Here is an 18,803-nt window from a genome sequence, read left to right as displayed (position 1 = left end):
GAACAAAGAGACAAAATATAAACAAGGGAAAGTCTTGAATAACACTCAACTAGACCTAAGAAGTATATAAAAAGAGAACTCGGGATCCCTGGGTGGCGCAGCGGTTTGGCGCCTGCCTTTGGCCCAGGGCGCGGTCCTGGAGACCCGGGATCGAATCCCACGTCGGGCTCCCGGTGCATGGAGCCTGCTTCTCCCTCTGCCTGTGTCTCTGCCTCTCTCTCTCTCTCTCTCTCTCTCTCTCTCTCTGTGACTATCATAAATAAAAAAAAAATAAAAAAAAAAAAACTCCCTCCAGCAACAGCAGAAAACACATTTTTCTCAAGTGCCATGGAACATTCTCTAAGACAGACAATTATAGTAGGCCATAAAACAGGTTTCAAAAAATTTTAAAGGATTACAATAATATAATGTCTGTTATCCAACCACAATGGATTGCAATAAAAAAAATAACAAGAAATTTGGGGAATTCACAAAGATTTGGAAATTAAATTACTCCTAAATAATCAATGAGCCAAAGAAGAAATCATAAGAAAAATTAGTAAATACTTTGAGATGAATGAAAATGAAGACCGTATACAAAAACATATGTGGCTAGCATTACCTTGATACCAAAATGTGAAAAAAATGTTATAGGGAAAGGAAAGTATAGACCGGTTTTCCTCATGATCACAGATATAAGAACCCTTAACAAAATATTAGCACATCAAATACAGCAACATGTGGAAAGGATAATCGTGTCTGAGTTTGGTGGTTTATCCCCAGGAATATAATGTTGGTTTAACATACAAACATTTATATTTCAATGTAATTTATCATATTAGCCAAACATAGGATAAGAAGCATATGATCATTTCAGTAGATGCAGGAGTTTTGTTACTCATTTGACAAAATTCAACATCCACTGATGTTTAAAAAAAATTCTCGGTAAAATAGAAAAAAGAGGGAACTCTCAATCTAATAATGGGCATCTATGAAACACCTATAGCTAGCATCATAATAGTGAATATCGAAGCTGTTCCCCCTAAGGTTGGGAACAAGACAGATAATCTTGCTCAACACTTCTGTTCAACATTGAACTGAGGATCCTAGCCAGTGCGATAAAATAAGAGAAAGAAACAAAAGACATAAAGATTAGAAAGGGAGTTTTCTCAGTCAGAGAAAATTAAATACCATATGATATTTCTTATATGTGGAATTTAAGAAACAAACCAATAACAAAATGAGCAAAGGGGTAAAGAGAGACAAACCAAGAAAGAGACTCATAACCATAGAGAACAAACTCATAGTTACTAAAGGGGAAGTGAGTGGGAGGATGGGCAAGAGAGATGATCTGGGGATTAAGAAATACACTTGTTTTGATAAGCACTGGGTGATGCATGGAATTGTTGAATCATTATATTGCATATCTGAAACTAATATGACACTGTATGTTTACTACACTGGATTTTAAAATAAAATTTAAAAAGTTAAAAATAAGGAAAAGTGTAACTGTATTTATTTACAGATGTCATGTTTATATGCAGAACATCCTAAAGAATCTACAAAATGGCCAACAACTAAAACTAATATGTGAACTTGGCTAGGTTGGAGGAAATAAGATTAAAACATAGTATTAGTTACATGTCTAAATACTAGTAGCAAACAATTGCCAAATAAAATTAAATAATCTGATTTATAATAGCAATAAAATAGCATTAGACAATTAGGAATTTATTTAACCAAAACATGTAAAACACTGAAAACCACAAACACTGTTGTGAGAAATTAATGGAGCTTTGCATAAGTGGAGAGATATATCATGTTTATAAATTGGAAAAATCAATATTGTTATGGTGATAATTCCTCCTAAATTGATCTATAGATTCATTGATAGCCTAGTAAAATTCCCAATGGGCTTTTTTGTTTGCATAGAAACTGACAAATTAATTCTGAAATGTATGTGGAAATGAAAAGGATCCAAATTAGCCCAAAAAAGATTTGAAGAAGAAAAAGCTGTAGGACACACAGTACCTGATTTCAAGACTTACTTAAAAAAAAAAAAAAAAAAAAAAAAGGCTACAGAAGTTGAGAGAATGGGGTATCAGCAGAAGAAGAATAGATGAACCAATCAATAAAACATAATGGAGAGCCCACACATATGTGTTTGATTGATTTTTTACAAAGTTGCTAAGAAAATTCATTATGGAATATCAGGTCTTTTCCTGGAATATCAGGAGCAACTAGATAGAGCTATAGATAAAAACAAACCTTGATCCCTAATGCATGCCACCACAGAAAGTAATTTAAGATGGATTATAGACTGAAACAAAAGCTAACACCATACAGCTTCTAGAAGAAGAGAATATAAAATATCATCATGACCTTGAGGTAAGTAAAGATTTCTTAGAAAGGACCCAGAAAACTAAAAATTAAAATTGATAAATTAGGGAAAACTGGGTGGCTCAGTTGGTTACGCATCTACCTTCGGCTCAGGTCATGATTCCAAGGTCCTGGGATTGAGCCCTGCATTGGGCTCCATGCTCGGTAGAGAGCCTGCTTCTCCCTCTGCCTGTTGTTCCCCCTGCTTATGCGCGCCCGCTCTCTTTCTCTCTCTCTCTCTGACAAATAAATCTTAAAAAAAAAAGGGGGACTTTCATATTTTGTTGGTGATGTAAGATGATACAACCACTGTGGAAAACATTTTAGCAGTTTCTTATAAAGTTAACCATACCCTGGCCCAACAGTTTCACTCCTGCTGAAGTAAAAATATATGTCCACACAGAGACTTTGAACATTAATGTCCATGAGAGCTATATTCATAATAGCTAAAAACTTAAAATAGACCAAATGCCCATGAACAGATGAATGGATAAATGAATCATGATATATTCATACAGTGGAATAGTACTCTGTAATTGAAAAAGTTTTATTCCTGATATATAACAATGACATGATAAAATCTCAAAAACGTGAAGGGAAGTAAGCCAGGCATAAAAGAATACATACTGTGTGATTTCTTTGTGACAATCTAGAACAGGCAAAACTGTGGTGAAAGGGAACCTGTCACTAGTTGCCGAGGGCCAGGAAAGTTATACTGACTGCCGAGTGGCACAAAGGAACTTTAACGGGTGATAGAACTATTCTCTTTTTTTTTTTTAATTTATTTTTTATTGGTGTTCAATTTACTAGCATACAGAATAACCCCCAGTGCCCGTCACCCATTCACTCCCACCCCCCGCCCTCCTCCCCTTCTACCACCCCTAGTTCGTTTCCCAGAGTTAGCAGTCTTTACGTTCTGTCTCCCTTTCTGATATTTCCCTCACATTTCTTCCCCCTTCCCTTATATTCCCTTTCACTATGATAGAACTATTCTCTATCTTGATTGTGGTGGTGTTTGCATAGGGATATATATTTGAAAAACTCATAATCTGTACACTTAAAGTAGGTGCATTTTATTTTATGTAAATTATGCCTTGATAAGGTTGATTTTTTAAAAAATACTAAGACCAAATGTTGGCAAGGATGTCTAAGTGACCTAAATTCTCATATATTGCCAGGGAGGGACACTTTAAAATGATACAACCACTGTGAAGACTGGTTTGGCAGTTTCTTATCAAGTTAAACTGTAACCCAGCAATTCCATTCCCAAGTATGAGAAATGAAAACACATATCCACAAAAAGGTTTGCATAAGAATATTCATAGGGGCTTCAGTCATAAGAGCCTACAACTGGAAACAACCCAAAGATTCATCAAAGAGGGAATAGATAAATTGTCACATAGGCATACAGTGGAATCATATTCTGCAATCAAAAAGAATGAATTACTCATTTACAAAGTCACATAGCTGAATTCCAAAAACATTATGTTAAGCAGAAGAAGCTAGACACGTAAGAATGCATAATGTATGATTCATTTATATGACGTTCAAGAACAGACAAAATAATCTGTGGTGATAGAAATCCGGCATTGGTTGCCTAAGAGGGTAGGGATTCACTGGAAGAGGTGCAACATGACTGGATGTTCTGTGTCTTGGTTGGGGTGGTAGGTTCAAGATGGACATTTATCAAAACTGAACTGTCTACTTAAGATCTGTACATTTCTTTATATGTTATTTTGACTTCAAACATGCACATGTGCATAAAGTAATTTGACAGGATCAAATTATATGTTAAATCATTTGACAGAAAGGTAGAATCATTTTGGTGTTCCTCATAAATTATTTGATGATGTTCAGATTCACAGTAAGGGCCAGGAGAGGCAGAAGGACAGTGCTGTTTGAGTAGTGTGATTGGCTAATAGAAGAAATATAATTTGGTGTGCATAAGGACAGTGTATTTCACTTAAAAGTGAGAATGGTATAGGATTAAGAGCAAGGGCTTTGTCACCAAGATAGGTTCAAGCCCTGGTCCTATCACTTAGTAACAGTGATCTTCGGCAGCATCACGTAACTCCCTATGTGCCATTCCTTTCCTTTCCAGCTTAAGGTTGTAGGAATCAAATAGTTTGCTATATGCCAAGTGCTTCTAGTGGCTGCTACATAGTAAGCATTTATATATTATTGGCTATTCTTATTAGTTTTCATTCTTATTCTTACTGATTTTTTATTTCATTTTTTTCCTTCTCCATCTCCTTGTTGTTAGTTATAAAGGACCAGCAGGTGTATAAAATAACGGCATTTATTCTTTCACGCTCCTAACTCCTTCATTAACACTCTTCCTTCTACTGGCATCTCTCAAAAAGTGATTTCCCCTCTTCCCTTGGCTAGCTTCTCTTTGTCTTTCAAGATCATTCAGCCTTTGGCTCCTCTAGGAAGCTTTCCCTGACTGCTAAGTCCAGACGCTTTGTTTTCCCAGCATCTTCTAGTCACTTTCCTTGATAAATAGATGACTTGTCTTATAGTACCTGGATTTCTTCACTGTTGTTTTTGCTACATTGTAGGTGTTGTGTCGCCAGATACAGTACTTTATTTTTCTTTGTGCTTAGATTCATATCTGGTGCAGGGTAATGTTCAATTCATCTTTTAATGAACACATGAGTAACACAAAACTCTCCTCTTACATGTTTCTGTTTGATAGCTAGAACATTAAAATACTCTCCATTCATATATTTTTTTTAATCAACTTTGACTTTCAGATTTTCTTTCTTGGAATTATCCTGCTTCCAATCCGTGCCTTATTAGTCGCATTAATTATATTATTGGCATGGCCATTTGCTGCACTTTCAACAGCTTGCTGTCCCGAAAAGCTGACCCATCCAGTAACTGGTTGGAAGAGGTAAGAAATAATAATGTCTAAATGTTAGGTAAATAAGGATAAGAGTTTAACATTAGTCATTGATTGATAGTTTTTTTCTACCGCTGCCTACTTGGTATTTACCATTTATTTCTATTTCTCAGATGAAATGGTTCCTAATTCATCATATGTAGAAATCTGCCCAAGCGCCTTATGATGATAATCTTCTGTTGAAGTTGTAATTTCCTAATATTAAAACATTGTTTTCTGAGTTATTGCCGAAAAGTGATAGGTCCATGGTTCTAGAAGACCCAATTAGTATACCTGAAAGCATTATAGCTGAAAAATACCTGACTTTCTTCTGCTCTCCCTCATTCTTGACATTTGCTTTTGTCCCTCAATAGTAACTACATACTTTCTGCAGTGGTATAATTAAGCAGATCCGTTATAGTGTATTTACTAATGCTTTAGTGATTATTATTAATAACAATTCTTAATATAGCCTAGCTTTTTAAAACATTAGCATTAAGGCAGAATGGAATTGCTTCTTGAGCATTATCTAATTAGCAGGGTATTAGAGGACAGATTCATCACAAATTAACAAAGTTATTGGTAAAAGTTCACTCCCATTTGGCAGAGCCAACTTGTTGCCATATGTAGGTCCTGAGGGTAAAGCCTTTCACTGTGGACTCCTTGGAATAGGAAGGCATAGGTGAGTTTCAGGGCACCATTGAACTCTCTAAAATTGTTCACATTTTTTCTTTGAACACAGGATCCATTCCTTTCATCCAAATCTCAAATGAAAATGTCCTCCAAAAATTTTGAAAATCACTGTTCTAGGAACTTTTAAGGAAATATGCAATTTGCTATTCAGTTCATGTTCTAGTAAATAAATGTCAATATTCAACACAAGGCTGGTTTGAAGTGGAAGTGAATCCAAGTCTGGCAGTGTCCCCAGAGAACAAATACCACTTCAATCCTTGCAAATCATACTCCTTTGTATTATAACTCAAGGTTGCATGGCACTAAAAAATACTTTATGAGAGATTTTTTTCATGACATGCCATCCCTTTCAATTACCTCTTTGGTTTCTATTGTTAATGGCTTATGGAGTCCTGTAATTATGGAGGGAACACTCTTTGAGAATCCAGAAAACAGATGTAACACATATTAGGGGAAAAAATGTTCTATTTCTGTCAATTAAGCAAGTATCTCTACTTCCTCTCCAACAGGTATTTGTGCAACACCAAACTTAGTTTTTTATAAATCATTTAAATAGAAGTGTTTAACAGCTCTGAATTTGGGATATTTTAGAATGTGGTTGTCAGAATCTGTATCACTGTAAATCAAAAATAGGTGGTGTGGAAATTCAGTAAAGGGTGAGTTTTTTATCCTTATATAAATAGACATCTGAACTCGAAAGAGCAAGGAGAGATACAGTCATTTCCCTGTGCCCCCTGGAAAAGTGCTTTGGCTTTCTGTTTCTCTCTTCTCACTATCTAATAAAAGTCAGAGAAACTTCCTCGGTGGCTAGTTGCTTCACAGCCCCTCACTGTATTATGACAAGACTGTTGAGAGAATTAGACAGGAAGCCTATTTTTTAAAGCTCTCATTAGATATCCTATGGGAAATACACGTTTTGTTTTTCATGAAAAGCTGTATGCTTATTCACATACTTAGTTGTCCACTGAGTTTGAGTTTCTGTGTTTGAGTTTCTAGAAGTGTGTTTCTGTTTTTCTACTCAGTTGAGCTTCTCAAGGACAGAGGCTGTGTGTGTCTTGTGTGTCCAGCACAGGTCCTGGCACAGTTTGATGAATTGATTAATCTTAAATGACACAAATTCTTTTTTTAAAAGTAAGCAGCTCGATTTCTGAAATTGTTTAAGTGCGTTTATGTTCCAGGGACGTGAGATGGAGAATTCACCATTTAAGATTTTTGATGAGGAACGCCTGGGTGGTTCAGTGGTTAAGCATCTGCCTTCAGCTCCAGGCATGATCCCAGGGTCCTGGGATCGAATTCTGCATCAGGTTCCCTGGGAGGAGCCTGCTTCTCTCTCTGTCTGTCTCTGCCTCTCTCAAGAATAAATAAATAAAATATTTTTTAAAATTAAAAAAAAAGATTTTTGATGATGTCTAAGAGCTATAATGGTATAGGTAATAAGGCTTTAGAAAATGATTCCTAAAGTAACTGAGGGTAGATTCAGCATGAGAGTTCTAAAAGTGTTTGGGGTAGATAGCATCTTTGTTACCCAAATGTACATTCCCAAGGTGACTCCTCTGAAGAACAGTACTGATTTGGATTTCTCAGTAGGGGATGTGTGTTGAAAATTCATTTTTATCCCTTTATAGTCACAGAATAATAGAGCCACTTATTAGCCATACATCCTTGGAAAATTTGGTTCTCTGCACCTCAGTTTTCTCATCTGCAAAATGAAGGTGCTAATAAATAATATACATTTTACAAAATTGGGCTGAGGATTAAAGAAATTAACATATGTAAAGAATTTAAAATATTGCCTGGTGGAAATAACCCCACATATAACTGATAGCAATTCTTATTTTAGTTCATGTTTTAAAATGAAGTGTTCTGACATGTTTGGGATTTTGTTTGGTGTTTAGAGTAAAGCCCTGCTGTTAGCTGAGATTAGCAAGGCTGATTGTGTCTTTTCTCTCTCTCTTTCTTTTTTTTTTAATTTCCAAAGGAACATTACTCAACCAATTTTGAAGTTTCTAGGTCATGCCATGTTCTTTTCAATGGGATTCATAGTTACTGTGAAGGGAAAGGTGGCAAGTCCTGCGGAGGCCCCAATTTTTGTTGCTGCCCCTCATTCAACATTCTTTGATGGAATTGCCTGTGTCGTAGCTGGATTGCCTTCTATGGTATCTCGAAAGGAGAATGTACAGGTCCCTCTGATTGGCAGTAAGTACTTGTAAGACAACACAGATATTTTCATGCTTATGGTTCACCTTTTAAAAAAAAGATCATCTATTTCTTTTAAGGGCACCTGGGTGGCTCAGTCAGTTAAGTGTCTGCCTTGGCTCAGATCATGATCCCAGGATCCTGGGATTGAGCCCCAAATGGGGAATCCCTGCTCAGTGGGGAGTCTGTTTGTCCCTCTGCCCCTCCCCACTGCTTGTGCATGCCCTCTCTCTCTCTCTCTCTCAATAAATAAATAAATAAGTAAATAAATAAATAAATAAATAAATAAATATTAAAAAACCATCCATAGTTTATTGATAGGCTTTTTAAAAAGCTTTAAAATAATGAAACACTTCAAAGCTATTTCCTTACTTTTAATGAGGAACTATACCAAAAGAATGAATTTACATAAAGGTTAGAGACTTTTCTATCTGTACCCTTACAATTCTTTCAAATTCTTATCTTTATCACTATAACATCACTTCTTTTCATTCTTCTGTGTAGCTAGAAAGACCAGCTTTCAAGTACCAAACATGCTTGATTTTTCCAAGAGAGCATTTTTAATGGAAGAATTTGTGAAAACACTGGTTACGTGCTATTTCACTAATTTCTCTTTAGGATATTATGCTGATAGACACACGAAGTCTTTCGTCTTAACTCTGTTTTCTTATTATTGCCCCAGAATCTCCATGAGAGACCAACATGAAACTCTGAAAATTATGATGTGGAACGAATAAGTGCCTCCTGTCTTAAAAAATAATGAAGCAAGTGAGATATGTATCCCACCAGATGCTTTGGTTTCTCCCTAGGGTGTGGGTCTCTAAGTAACCACTCTCAGTCGTCCCAAGTCCCAAGGTTATTGCAAGCATCTAGTGGTGGCAGAGTGGGTGTGGAAGTTGCCTGATGTTGCCTTGGCACTCTAGAGAAATAGCAGTAGTTCCTGCCACTATATCACTCAGCTAAGAAAAACACACACACACACACACCCTCTCTCTCTTTCTTTTTTTTTTTTCTTCAGTGTAACCGCCTTGCTTTGTGTAACATGGCATTTTCTGAAAAGCTGTTTAGCAATAGACTTTTGGTATATTGAGGTTTCTTTTGCATGTGTGAGGAACCTACCTACTGTCATGCTGAAAATTTTAGTAGAATTAATAATGGCTCCCTATTCGTCTGTACTCTGAATTCATATAATCAGTTTTCAGCATATTTCTAAAATAAAACAAGATCATCTTGCGGTATATTTTCCAAAGCTTTAAGTCAGTTGAGGAAGAAGAACTTTAGGGAGAAAATTGCATTTGCTTCCTCTTATACTCTTGCTGCTAACTTCTGTTATATCAATGAAATCTTTGTATGAAGAATCTCCTTTTGAAACCAGAAGCTAAGTTCTAATAAACTGAATTAGAGGGTTTTTTTTTTTTTAGGTTCTCTTTGATTTGCTATATTTTAACTTTACATACAATTTGTTTTATGATTTATCCACTATCATTGCTGTGGTAGCTGTACACACACAAAAAATGACTTGGCTCTGACCTTTTGTTTGTTTTAAAGGACTATTACGAGCTCTGCAGCCAGTGCTGGTGTCCCGTATAGATCCGGATTCTCGAAAAAACACAATAAATGAAATAGTAAGGCGAGCAACATCAAGAGGGCAGTGGCCACAGGTAAAACACAAGAGCTGATCCGAGTCACGGCACCAAAAAAAAACAAAAAAAAAAACAAAAAACAAAACAAAACAAAACACAAGAGTGTTCATTTAGATATATTGTGAGTTTACTTATTGTATACATGCAGATTATTTGGATCCACAGATGGCACCATCTGGGGATACCTATGCTAGGTGTCCTCAGTATGAGTATTAAGTCCTCTTCCCTGTGAGATACTCCATGGGATTAAATGTGTCATTCTTTCTTATTTTCCCAACTCTTTGAAATAATTTTTACTTTGTGTCATAAAAAGTAATTCTCTACCACTGAATTCATGTATTATCTTAAAGACAAAATATCAAAGTTCAATTATACTCAACAATATGGTAGGTTTATTAGAAAAAAAGCGATTATGATCTTAATCTTATTCAAAGTATATTTAGACAGGGCTTTTCTGTTCAGGGGATTATATCAGAATCACCTAGAGAACTTTTTCAGACTTTACCATCTCACTACTCCCATCCCCTAGAGTGTTTTTCGGAGGTGAAGAAGGGGCAACATTGATTGGATAAAGGGAGCCTCATGGGTAATTCTGATAAGTATCGCTCTACCTTGACCCAGGTATAAGCAGGTGACCTCCAGCAGGACTAATGCTCCTGCAGTGAGCTGGCCACCCATGGTGATGTGTAGATGTTAAAATACCAAGAGGAGTATGACTCACCAGGAGGTTTTAGAAACCAGGGCATGTGAGGAAATGATTGAAAAGGTGACCAGGAAGAAATGGCACTTGGAATAAGGATTCAATTTTTCTCTTTGGATCAAAGGACTGTATCTAGGACTGGTAGGCAAAAGTTAGCAAACAGGTAAGATTTCAGCCCATATCACTCATCTCAAGGAACTTTCTGGCCAGATGGAGATTGGTTTGATCTGAAATCCTTGTCTAGAATTTTCAGGCACTGGCTAAGCAACCACTTGGGGGGGATATTGTAGAAAGAATTCAAGCATTGGCAGTGCTGGATGGCCTTTAATGCTCCTTCCAGATCTGAGATTTCATGATTTACTCTGTATCCACTCATTGTTAATAGAGTAGCTATAGAGTTTACATTGATTGAACCTTATTAGATATCGTATCCAGTTGTGATAGGAAACCCATTCTGTTTTTTAGTTGAGGGATGAAATTGCATACACTTACCATTTTTATTTTACAAATAACCCTTCGTGGTGGCACTTTCACCTAATAACGTTTCCCCTTTCTAATTATAAAATACGACTACCAACTAAGTGCACATACTAACCGCTGTGGGTGCAGGGATTTTCTGTTTTTATTTTACGTACTTAGCGATTTACTCATTGCTGATTCTAAAAGTTTCAGAAAATCCAGCCTGTTCAGTTAATGGGGAAACTAACTGCACTGCATGTCTCTCACATGAAGAACGTAAAAGACTATGTTAAAAGCTAAAATACTTTCTCAAATAAAGGTACTAAATCATATTCCATATGTCTGCTAGCTCAAGTAAGCATAAAGCATGTTGTAAGTATTTCCTCCTTTGCCCCTCCACCATATATCCCTAAGCTGTATGTTGTAGAAGTGAATATCCTTTAATGGGAAAACAGAAACAAGGAAGGAGGAATGTTTTGGTTAAGGATGTATAGCAGTAGAGGAAAGAATTTAATATGCTCTTTGACTATGACTTTGGGTCTGCATTTTCTTTTAAGTTTATTCACATCATCAGCATTGTCATTAAGAAACATTTACTTAAGTGCATTTTCTATTCAGAACTTTAATCCATTTTCTCATTATCTCAACGGTCAGGTGACAGTTCTTTTTGAGGAAAACTGGATAATCTGATTCTAGGTTTCTGTAGAATCGAGTTATTAGCCTTTTATTTCACTTTTGTTTTATAAGAATTGGCAGCTATTTGTGAAGTCATAAGAAAGTGAGTAAAGAGATAATCTATTGATTAGACTGAAATATTAAATGTACGTATTCCTTTTCTCCCAAGATACTAGTTTTCCCAGAAGGTACTTGTACTAATCGTTCCTGTTTGATTACTTTTAAACCAGGTGAGATCAATTAAATTATGTACTATAACAAAGTATGGACGATTTCTCAAATGATTTAATACTAATACACAAAGCAACTTGTTAGTTTGTCCTGGGCGTCTTTTCCAATAAAAAGTTTTTAACATTGTAAATCCGCAGAACTCACTCCTTTACATTCTCTTATAGTATCATAACCCCTTCTTCCTTGGTTTGTTGTGTGTGTGTGTGAGCGAGTGTGTATGAACCATATTTGATACACACACACACATAGAAACCACTGGCAGATTTTTCTTTTCCTCCAAAGATACCCTCACAAACACCCCAAGTCCTGTGTTATCTAGTAGAAAACTATTTCAGTGATCATGATGCTTTCAGATGCCTTCTATGCTTCACTCCTTTTTTTTTAATATTATAAAGTGACAAATTTCATAGTAATGTGTAATTTCATATGGAATTTCCTAGTAACTGATAATGGTTTAACGTGTTTTTGTATCGGCTCCTAGAATGCTCAGAGCCAAAGTTAGAACTCACATCTAGCAAGTGGGGTAGTTCTTACTACAAGTTTTCACTTTTGTATAGATTTTGTTCCCCTCAGTTTCTCTTGGTCTTGACTTTGTCATTACCTTTTCTAACAAATCCTTTTGAATGATCAGTATTTGGAAAATGAAAACACTTGGAGATATTTTCAGTGACTTGGGCGTAACATTTAATATTTTGGTTTTATCATTCTGAATTTTAGAACTCTCGTTTTGGTAAGTGCTAGGGATTTACCAACATTTAGCAAATAGTTTGTGTATACTCTTAAACCAGTAAGGATAGGTATGCCATTTATTATTAACTTTCTTCATTGTAAACCTTAAAGTCGTATAAGGAAGATGTTCTAATATTTCAATGTGGTTGTAGGAGCCTTCATTCCAGGAGTTCCAGTACAGCCTGTTCTCCTCAGATACCCAAACAAGCTGGTAAGCGTAGTATTTCACTGTGGGAAAAATCTCAGACATTCCGAATGGCACAGATTCTCTAGCACCCCTTTTCATCTTTGAATAAAGCTCTGAATAGACAAATGGTAGAAGAACATGGGTAGAACCCATTCCCCTTGACACATTTAGTGTTTAGAAGTTTGCAAGATAGGCACATATTTGTGGAGTATTACATTTTTGTCTCTGTTATTCCTAAGCCCCAGGAAGGCATTTCCCTTAGTTTCTACTCTGTTGTCATGGTAATGGTACAGTTAAGCTTCAGATTCAGAGTCTTATTAGATTGGATAGCAGAAAACTTGCATAAAGTTGTGATTTTCACTAAGCCTACAAGGAGACTTTTCCTGATTCAGTGGTTTTTACTGGAAGGATAACTGGTATCGCAAGATAAACTTGGGATTGACCTGGTGTTTTGTTACTGGCTGAGTACTTACTAGCTGTGTGAGTCTTGTCTTACTTAACTTAGGAGATATATGAAAAGAATCTGTCATCCTATAGAAAGTGCACATTTGGCTTAGGAAACAGTCTTTCTGCTCTAGCCAGGTACACCACTGACTCCTAGATACTCATTGTGCCACCAGTTTCCTAAAAAAAGTGGTTTTTTTTTTTTTTTTGGAATCTGTTTTGGTTTTGAGGGGAACTTTCAGTACTAGAGACTTTACATAAAAAGGCAGGCTGCCATGATTAATTATCTATGTTATTTGAGATCAAGAGTTCTTGCTCAATTCAGCTTTCTTTTAGTGGCTGACTTTAGACATCTTGATTTCTTGACTTTAGACATCTGTAGTTAAAAAAAATTAAAATCTATCTAAATATACTTATTATACTTCTGCCTATTTGGCATTACTCAAATTCTTTCACTATGTACTACTTTAATCTTTTCTCCCAAATACTCATGCCCCCTTTTGAGAATGGATATATTCTGGGTTTTGTAAGCAAATTAATTATCCAGATATGTTCATATTAGGAGAAAAATAGCTATGTATGCATATAGTTTTATTAAAAATTAAGAACAGCTTAATTCCATAAAAAGATAGGGGTAACATATGGAAAACAGATTTTTGCTGTGTAGATATATAATCCAAGAATTCATAGAGCAGCTCACTGCTATTTAATAGGTTCGTTTTACTTTTCAACATACTGTTTTTAATTCAGAAGGAAAGTATATGACTACCAATATTGAAATAAGGTTTTGGTTTTATTTGGCATTTTTTCTCTGAACTAAGAGTCTAAATACTTTTGTTACTATAGGATACTGTGACGTGGACGTGGCAAGGATATACATTGTAAGTCACTTCTCTCTGCTGTTTTATTTAAATTTTACTAGGGTGAAGAAAAAGATCATTTATTCCTTTTTTTAAAAAAAGCCTTTTTTAAAAAAAAAAAAAAAGCCTTTTTTTGCAGAAGTAAAGGTTTCTTTTTTAAAAAGAATTTATTTATTTATTAATTTGAGAGAGAATGTGTGTATGTGCAAGCAAGGGCGGGGGGGTGGGCGGCAAGAAGAGGGACAAGCATACTCTGCCCACTGAACACAGAGCCCCACACAAGGCTCCATCTCATGACCCTGAGATCATGACCTGAGCCGAAATCAAGAGTCAGATGTTTAACTGACTGAGTCACCCAGGCATCCTTAAAAGTAAAGATTTCTAGTCAGATTCTAAAATCTTGTCACTGAGAAGTCTCTGGAGAGCATCGCTATCTTGCCTGATAGCCCCCGGCCCCTCCCATGTGCAGAATTCTAGATGCCTTCCATGTTCTTATGGGTCTCAAGTGTGTGTCTACCAATTCTCAAGAACCAGTCCAGTGACCTGGTTTTCAGCCTTCATAGCTTTAATCTCATAGTTTTATTTCTATTGCAGATTTTAGCGTATTAGCTGGTGTCTCCATTATTGCTTTGCTCTATCGGTTTAAGCAGTCCAGAGCCATTGCGTCATATGGCCTGAAATAGCAGTGATGTGTCTGATCTGAGCTGAGAAAGTGGCTAAGCTTTCAGTTCCGTTCTTGGATTGTAAAAGCATAGGGATCAGCAGTTTCTATAAACATTTAAGAGGAATACAGCTCACCAGTAAGCAAGCTGAAGTGAAACAGGCTTCAGAAAGAACAGAACATGTAGAATCTTACTTTCCCTCAAGATCTTTTGTCCAGTTCCCCCTGGATAGGTCTGAGTCAGTTTATACTGTGGAGAGAACCATGTAAAATGACTGGATTTGAGGACTTTGCCTGGGGGCTTACCCAGCAGTGTCTTTTGATACTGAGCGAAGAGAGTTCACATAACGTTGTTGATGCATAGACAGCCGCTTGGACGTGTTTAAAAGGGAATGATCATTTGCCTTCAAGTACCTTGTGACTTCCTTACATACCCCTTAGATCATCCAAACAACATATGAAAGTCAGATTGTTTTTTATACTGCATACCGATTTTCTCTATTTTGTGTGTGTGAATTGCATCAAAATAATAAATTTAAATCAAAGTGGGTAACTGATGGGCCAGTGACATATGTTATTGTTTATTAACATGTGAGACACATATATTCCTATTACTCTTTGGTCCTTTGTACCCGAAGTTAAGTCAAAGACACTGGAAATAAAGACCATAAATTGAAAAGGGTATCTGGGCGTTATGTGATCTTGGCTGGGATACATTTCATGTCACTACTGATCCTGGTTTTCAGCTTTTCATAGAAGGGCAAGTGAGGAGAAACAAATACTATGAGAAATTTTAGAAAAGGAAGTGCCTAGAAACTGGGTACAGAACGTCGTTAGATGTCCCAAGATGTGTCATCCTTGGGCCCTTTATAATTTAAGTTCCTTGCAGAGACAGTGACATCAGGCTCTCTCTGCAGTCAGTATGACTTGTTTAAACTTGTGTGGCAGTCCAGGTGGGCATGAAGGTCAAGTAGGAGAAGGCCTTCCCAGGAGGATGATCAGGGTAGAAAATGGAGTGGTTTGGTAATCTAGGCTTCTAACCCAGGAAGCGTGTGATAAAGGGAAAAAGAAAATAGGAGACAATTCAGAAAAGAGAGAGAAATTTTTTTCCCAGAGTTAAAGATATCTTAGGGCTGAAAAACACGAAGACCTCAAAAGGCACAACTTTGTTTTGTCCAGATGCCACGTTGCACTTGCCTGTGGTAACTCGCATTTCCGCTTTTATCTTCTCATGGGCTTCGTGGTATATTGAGCACCATGTCTGTTACTTTTAAGTCTGTTTTCTCAACTGCCCTTGCTCCAAGGTTGAGTCTAGACAGATTCTAAGGAAGAGAGTCTATATGCTAAGGCAGATAGCCTAAGGGAGAGGGATAATAAACTTAGGAAATGCATTTAGAGAAGGGGCAGCTATAGAAAAGCTGTTTTGTTTGGGTCCAAGAAGTGGTGTTTGGTTTGTGTGTAGTGAAGACAACATAATTTTAATGAGATCTTACACCTGGTTTGTTTGTTCGTTCTTTCTTTCTTTCTTTCTTTCTTTCTTTCTTTCTTTCTTCATTCATTCAGAATTTTCAGAACAGATTTATCTATTTGAATCACTAAGTTCCAAAGCTCAATTTAAATAATTCAAAAACAATTTATTTTATGGTAAATAATGTGTATTGATTTTGTTTGCTTGGAGTTGATAGTAAAAGATTTTTTCCTCTCAGATGGAAAATTTAAGAACTGATACTTATATTAAATTGGTATATCCACTTCCTAAATTCCTTCTTTTAACTAAATTCCTTCTTTAAATTTCTAAGTTTCTTGTGTAAACTAAGTTAATTTTTTATAGATAAATCCTATTTTAGTTTCTTAATAGCAACTGGTTGGTTGTTTCCTTAAACATGTAGATTAATCCACTCTGTCAGCATTCTGGGTCATCTGTCTAAATGAGGTGAAATAAAAAATCCTATAGAAGTCTTATCCAGAGAGTCTAAATATGTATTAGAAAGCTGTACATAGAAACAACTATTTCAAAAATTATCTTTGAGAGGGTTGGTTATAATCACTTTAAAGAAAGCCTTTGTTCTTTGCCTAGTTTACAATGAAAGAAAATTTCTCTATAACTAAAACATGTATTATTAATTGGGACAATTATGATAAAATTTCTGCTTTTAGGGAAAGGCCCACTGATTTTTTTTTTTAATATCAGAAATGAGTTTAAAAATGTGATGTTCTGCTCCAGAGTTTTCCTACAAACACATTTATGTACCTTAAAATGTGGCCTTCTCTAGGGTCTTAGGCTTACAAGTCTGAGTTGTCCAGGGGACTTCACATTTGGGGGGTAGTGTGCTGAGCTGCAGCTCTGACTCACAAATAATTATTTGGTGTTGCATTTGGTGATTTAACTTTTGAATATCACAAATGCTTGTTCAAGCCCAAGGAGTGTAGTAGCTGCTGTGTGACATTTATAAATGCAGAATATATATGAAGTGTGACATGGCAGCGCTTGTGCATAAAGAAAGGATTGTTGAGTAATAATATTAGATAATACTTGTATTACTATATAAAGATGTGCTGCTCTATTTTTTCTCTTCAGCATTCAGCTTTGTATGCTTACTTTCTGCCAGCCCTTCACAAAAGTGGAAGTTGAGGTAAGTCATTCAAAACACAGCCTTAGAACTGGAGATTTGACCTTTCCTTTTTATTTGAACTTCTCATCTAGAGAACCCAGCTGTACAAAGGTTGGAAGTTAAGTCCACGATATATATATAATTTATTTATTAAAGATTTTATTTATTTATTCATGAGAGACACAGAGAGGCAGAGGCATAGAGGGAGAAGCAGGCTCCTTGCAGAGAGCCCAATATGGGACTTGATCTCCAGACTTGGGATCAAGACCTGAGCCAAAGACAGACTCTCAACCACTGAGCCACCCAGGCGTCCCAAGTCCACCATCTTTAAAATAAGCCCTGCTCTTTGACACATTGTCCACCTGGCTCTCAGATTCCCACTGCTCCCCCCCTTACAGTAATTCCAGGAAGTAGCCCTAACTTGTGAGAACTTCCATATGTAACCACCAGATTTATGTAACTGCTTTCTATCTCATTCCTTTTAATGCTGACCTCTGCCCAATTGGATGTTATGCTTCACATCCTAACAAAAGGAGCGATGGAGCCCCAGAGCTCCTTAAAGAGTATGTTCTGTCAAAGTGGAGAGGCACAGAGGTCAGAAGCCCTCCCTTTTGGAATCATTCTGCACACAGAAGGCCTGAGAAAATCGTATCTGGAGGCCACTCATAGGGCAGTCTTTCGGCTTGAATTGCAGTAGCAGGCTGGGAGTAGGGCAGTGATTAGGTCTTTCTGAAAATTCTGATGAGATTTTTAAGACTCTGAAAGTTGGTTCCAGAACCGTTCTTAGACCTTAGAGTGATGTGGAATGGACCCCCATATGCAGAATTGAGTTGGATTTAGTGATACTCTCAGGAGGCCTCTAAAGAGAGAGGGTCAGAATAGTAAGTCAGGCTCTCAACTTCATTTTGCAATTGCATCCATAGATTGTGTAAAGAGAACTTTAAGTCTGCATATGTAGTTCAGAGTCCTGAATGAGGGCCCATACTCCAAGTGACAGGACAGGGAATTTAAGTAATGAGAATACTGTTTTTCACTTTGTTACATAGCTTAGTCATTTAGCCACGCAGAGCTTGTCAGCAATTCCAAATGACGTAGGAAGGCAAATTATATTTCAAAATGAATTTCACTTTGGTTGAGATTTTTCTTGAGATTTGCAGGTTGTCTGCCTACCAAGAAAAGATCTTTTTATTAATTATATACCACACTTCCCCCACGTTTAAAACCAGCTCAGTATCACTCAGTGTGACGAAAAAACACTAGTTCTTGAAATATACATAGATGTTCCTAGAGAAAAACACTAATCTGTGCCCTAATAATCACTTTAAGAAATCCTAGGGTAAACAAAATTAATCAGATTTCTTTTCTGAAGACCTGTGAGTGCCTTTGAGATGGTTTGGCCACAATACTCTTTTTTTCTCTGGATTCCTTCTGGAGCCAGTGTTCCATAGAATATGTTTTGGGAAACCCTGTC

At 36.5% G+C, this 18,803-nt stretch overlaps 1 protein-coding gene across 3 annotated transcripts in view; it reads left to right on the top strand.

Annotated features, from left to right (window-relative positions):
- The window catches only part of LPCAT2 (lysophosphatidylcholine acyltransferase 2), a 68,477-nt gene that overhangs the window by 8,525 nt on the left and 41,149 nt on the right, over window positions 1-18,803 (top strand). The window contains exons 2-8 of one of the 3 annotated variants that reach the window (XM_025447064.3): window positions 5,115-5,254; window positions 7,914-8,131; window positions 9,680-9,792; window positions 11,778-11,838; window positions 12,721-12,779; window positions 14,046-14,080; window positions 17,299-17,353. In XM_025447064.3, the coding sequence (XP_025302849.1) occupies window positions 5,115-5,254; window positions 7,914-8,131; window positions 9,680-9,792; window positions 11,778-11,838; window positions 12,721-12,779; window positions 14,046-14,080; window positions 17,299-17,353 (681 nt within the window). The remainder of the gene's footprint in view (window positions 1-5,114; window positions 5,255-7,913; window positions 8,132-9,679; window positions 9,793-11,777; window positions 11,839-12,720; window positions 12,780-14,045; window positions 14,081-17,298; window positions 17,354-18,803) is intronic. The other 2 variants (XM_025447065.3, XM_049104283.1) reach the window with 2 other exon arrangements.

Source organism: Canis lupus, chromosome 2, assembly GCF_003254725.2.
Source record: "Canis lupus dingo isolate Sandy chromosome 2, ASM325472v2, whole genome shotgun sequence".
NCBI classification, from domain to species: domain Eukaryota; kingdom Metazoa; phylum Chordata; class Mammalia; order Carnivora; family Canidae; genus Canis; species Canis lupus.
Note: the sequence above shows the minus strand (reverse complement) of the source record. Positions and strands in the feature narration are given on the sequence as shown.